This window comes from Alligator sinensis, unplaced genomic scaffold, assembly GCF_000455745.1.
Source record: "Alligator sinensis unplaced genomic scaffold, ASM45574v1 scaffold512_1, whole genome shotgun sequence".
Taxonomy (NCBI): Eukaryota; Metazoa; Chordata; order Crocodylia; family Alligatoridae; genus Alligator; species Alligator sinensis.
This window is the reverse complement of record NW_005842063.1, coordinates 1,072,696-1,077,326: the sequence shown is the minus strand read 5'-3', so window position 1 is coordinate 1,077,326 and position 4,631 is coordinate 1,072,696. Positions and strand designations below refer to the sequence as shown.

At 53.9% G+C, this 4,631-nt stretch overlaps 1 protein-coding gene across 3 annotated transcripts in view; it reads right to left on the bottom strand.

The window, feature by feature from the left end:
• EPHB2 (EPH receptor B2) overlaps positions 1 to 4,631 on the bottom strand; it is a 121,211-nt gene that overhangs the window by 77,118 nt on the left and 39,462 nt on the right. For all 3 annotated transcript variants that reach the window (XM_014519749.2, XM_006023186.3, XM_014519750.1), the window contains exon 2: positions 1,134 to 1,198. In XM_014519749.2, the coding sequence (XP_014375235.1) occupies positions 1,134 to 1,190 (57 nt within the window). In that variant the 5' untranslated portion in view covers positions 1,191 to 1,198. The remainder of the gene's footprint in view (positions 1 to 1,133; positions 1,199 to 4,631) is intronic.

The window sequence follows — 4,631 nt, the reverse complement described above, 5'->3', positions numbered from 1 at the left end:
CTCTCTTAACCCTGCAAGCAGCACACCACCGCCTTTGAACCCACTGCATGCCCCAAAACTCCCACTGGGAACCACGCGAGGTTGGGCGGGTGGGAGCTGAGCTCCTCGAGGAACCTGGTCCCAAGCCCCTGGCATCTGGCTGGGTGCTGAGAGGCCCCTGTGCCTCGGACAGGACAAACCATGCTAGGGCAAAGAGTTACGCAGAGCAAGAAGCAAGAGGAAGCCGAGCCACCTGCTTCAACAGGGTTTTGCTAATCTCGCTGTGCCGCTCATCGTCCAGGGCCGATCTTTAGTCTGGCACGGCCCCAGAGCTAGCTAGGAGTAGGGGCACCGGGGTCCAGCACTGCTGGAGATGCCAGAGGACAGGTTGTTACCTTCTGAAAAAAAAAACCAAAACAAAGTCCAGGAAGGCCCCAGATGCTGGCCTGGTCTAATTGCATCCAAGCAAGACAGAGAGATCAGCAAAACTCGTCCCAGCGCGCAGTCGGGACTCGCAGACACCTGCTGCACCTCTCTTCTGCATTTCGCTGGGGCGGCCTGCATCCCTTCCCTTTCGCAGGGCACGTCTCCGCTGCAGCCACTGCGCTACCTGGTTTCAGGCTTCAGTCCCTGCATGCACAATCCTGTATGGAAAGCTACTCTGTTTGGGTTCCCAAGCCTGGAGCTCTAGGGTCACATTCACATCCTTGTCCGGCACAGATTCAACAGCTGTCATGTAACGTGGCAAAGTTTTTTAAAAATCAACATGATTTTCAATTATTTTCTTTAAGTTTCCTCCTTGCTTGAAGAACCAAAATCCCATTTTCAAAAGCAATTCCAGCACTTCAGGGCTTGGGTCCCATTAATTATCAAAGATGATGATGCTCTTTTATCACCTAGCTGCTTTTGTACAAAAAGTTTTACCCTGAAATTTTGGGAAATCTCACATTTCAGGGTTGTTATGTGAAGCTTCCCCTTGTTGCTCTGAGCAGCACGCTCAGCTGCAGTGGAGGTGTCTTGTTAAATAACGGGATCTCTGTTCAGACCAGGCTTGCTGGTCGGACTCCCCCTTGCACAGAGAAGTGCGAGCCCTACACCCCTGTTCTCACAGTCCATGGAGGAAGGGGGGCGGGCGGTGAGAAGTGAAGACTCACCCCTGAAGGAGGATGCACCATCCAGCCCAGTTCTGCTGTTGCAGTGGTGGAATCCATCAGTGTTTCTGCAGGAAGATGACAAAAATCAGGAGTCAAAGGGGTGGAAGTGAGGAGGCAGCCTCAGCACACAGAACTAAGCAAGCAGCATGACGGGGCCAGGGCCATGACTGCCACTCGCATACCTCCCCAGGCAATCACAGCTCAGAGCAAGGGCCTTGAAAACAGATCTGGTGCAGAGCCCAGCACTGATGCATGGCTTAGCACCTTAATTCTTGAAGCACCCAGGAGAAATGCTGCTGCAGTGGCAGCCCCCAAACTCCGACGCAGCCCCCCTGCAACCAGAAGAGCATGAGCGGATACAGAACCAGCCAGCTGTGCAGCGCTGAGCTAGGAAAAGGGGAACCCAGGGCCCAGCCAGCACAACCCACAGCTAACCCCTTCTTCTCTCGTCACCCCCACCCCAAACCCACGGCACCACCAGGCTGCTTGCCATCGCCGCACTGTTCTCTCGGCTGCGTCTACCTTTGCAGACCATGGCATCCCCCACAGGGTTTGGGGACACTGCAGCCTCCTCCATAACAGGCCCATCCCCACAAACAAGTGATAGATAAAAGAAATCCTGAATATGCAGCATTGTGCACCAGGACTGCACCGTCTCCCCACACCCTCATGCAGGGGCCTCCTCCAGCCTGCTACAGGCACGGCTCCAGCTCCGGAGTGGCAGGAGTTTTCTCCAGCACGGCCGTCAGAGAGGCCTTGGTGCTCCAGCTCCGCCGTGGAAGGCCCTAGCACCGGCTCTGTGCCCAAGATGGGGGACCACCACCTTGCCGCCTCGCACCACGCACAGGTTCCAGCTCAGCAGGTGGTTCCCCTCTAAAGCCAGGAGAATCATAACACATTCGAGAAGATTTTCCAGGCAGTTTGGGCTTAAATACTTTAGGTCAGATGAGTTTTTAGCTACTAATGCAAGAGAACAGAAAAAACAGGCGAGGATTTCACAGCCCATGCAGGTGGCGATGTTTATATTTGCACGGTTAGATCCTGTTTGCGGGTGTTTTATAACGCTGCCAAACCTGAACCGTTCCAGCCACTGTTTTTCTGTGCTGGGTCTCTGCCTCGGGCCGGTTGGTATGTTTGTGGGTTTTAGCCAAAATACTTCTGCTGTTTCTCAGAGGAGGATAGGAGAAAAATGCCTTGTTTGGTCCCTCTGAAAACAATTCTGAGAGCCAGCAAGGTGAGGAGCTTGAGCACCCCACCTCTGGGCATGAACCAGGAAGCAATGTGCAGTGAAGCTCTTCCTGGCACATCTGTATCCTCCAGCACTGGGGAGCAGCGCTTCTTTCATAGACACAGACATCAGGGCTGGAAGGGACCTCGGAAGATCATCGAGTCCAGCCCCCTGCCCAAAGGGCAGGAAGTCAGCTGGGGTCATAGGATCCCAGCAAGATGAGCATCCAGTTTCGCCTTGCAGGTGTTCAATGAAGGCGCTTGAACCACCTCCGGTGGCAGGCTGTTCCAGACCTTGGGGGCTCGGACAGTAAAGAAATTCTTCCTTATGTCCAGCCTGAAACGATCTTGAAGTAGTTTGTGACCATTCGACCTCGTCATCCCTTGGGGCGCTCTGGTGAACAAACGTTCCCCCAGATGCTGGTGGTCACCCCTGATAAACTTGTAGGTGGCCATCAGATCACCCCTGAGCCTGCGCTTTTTCAGGCTAAAGAGCCCCAGGGCTCTCAGCCTGTCATCGTAGGGTCTGCTTCCCTGACCTCTGATCATGCGCGTGGCTCTTCTCTGGACTCTCTCAAGCTTCTCCACATCCTTTTTGAATTGTGGAGCCCAAAACTGGACACAGTACTCCAGCTGCGGCCTCACTAAGGCCGAGTACAGGGGGAGAATGACGTCCCGGGATTTGCTTGAGAAGCATCTATGGATGCAAGCCAGCGTTTTGGTCGCTTTACTAGCCGCCGCATCGCATTGCAGGCTCATGTTCATCTTGTGGTCAGTGATGACCCCCAAGTCTCTTTCTTCCATAGTGCTAGCCAACATAGCACTGCCGAGCCTATAAGGATGCTGCGGGTTTTTTTTCCCAAGGTGGAGAACCTTGCATTTATCGGCGTTGAACACCATCAGATTCTCGTCCGCCCACTTGCTGAGCCTGTCCAGGTCAGCCTGGATAACCTGCCTGTCTTCTGGTGTGGATGCTTTGCCCCAAAGTTTGGTGTCATCGGCGAACTTGGCCAGTTCTGATCGCTTCTGACTCCAGTGTCCACATCATTAATGAAGATGTTGAACAGTATGGGTCCAAGGACAGAGCCTTGGGGGACCCCACTGGTCACAGGACACCACGATGAGTGACTTCCATCGATTACTACCCTCTGGGTCCGACCCCGGAGCCAATTTTCCAGCCAGTGGATCGTGGAGGACCCAAGGCGACAATTGGCCAGTTTCTCCAAGAGGCGATCATGGGACACCAGATCGAAGGCTTTTTTGAAGTCAAGATATATGACATCAATCTCTTCTCCCTTGTCCAGGTGATAGGTCACCTGGTCGTAGAAGGAAATGAGATTGGTCAAGCAAGACCTACCCGCAACAAACCCGTGCTGGCTATCCCTTAAGATGTTGGCGTCGGCCAGTCCATTAAGGATGGCCTCTTTAATAAACTTTTCTAAGATCTTCCCCGGGATAGCAGTCAGGCTGATGGGCCTATAGTTAGCCGGATCCACTTTCCTCCCTTTCTTGAAGATAGGCACCACATTGGCCTTCTTCCAGTCTTCGGGCACTACACCAGAGCGCCAAGAGTTTTCAAAGATCCGTGCTAGAGGCTGGGCTATGATGCTCGCCAGCTCCTTGAGTACCCTGGGGTGAAGATTGTCAGGGCCAGCTGACTTGAAGGTATCCAGCTTCTCAAGATGTTCCTTCAGAAAGTCAGCATTAATGGAGGGCAGGGGATCACCCTCACCCGGACTTCCCGGCCCTGTAGCGGGCATGGGCGTCCCATGGGACTGATGAAAGACTGACGCAAAGTACCTATTTAATAGGTTGGCTTTTTCCTGGGCGTCAGTTGTCAGTTGCCCCATCTGGTTCAGGAGGGGTCCAATGTTGCCCCTGCTTTTCCTCCGGCTCCCACATATCTGAAAAAGGACTTCTTATTGTCCTTGATGCTCAAAGCTAGCTGGAGTTCAGTTGCAGCCTTGGCTTTCCTGGTCTGCTCCCTACAGGACCGGACCAGTGCAGAATAATCCTCCTTGGAGGTGACTCCCATCCTCCACCCTTTGTAGGCCTTTCTTTTTAGCCTCAGGAGATCTGCTAGGTCCCTGGAGAGCCAGGGGGGCTGCTGTGCCCTCTTGCTGCCTTTCCTCCAAGATCTGCTCTGCTCCCCGTAGCTCCCAGCCTCCCAGAGGAGTCTGGGGCTCACTCCCAGCTCCACTGCTCAGGGGTCCCAGGCCCTACCCCACATAAAGGCAGTCCTGAAGACACAGCAGATGCAGTTTTCTGGAC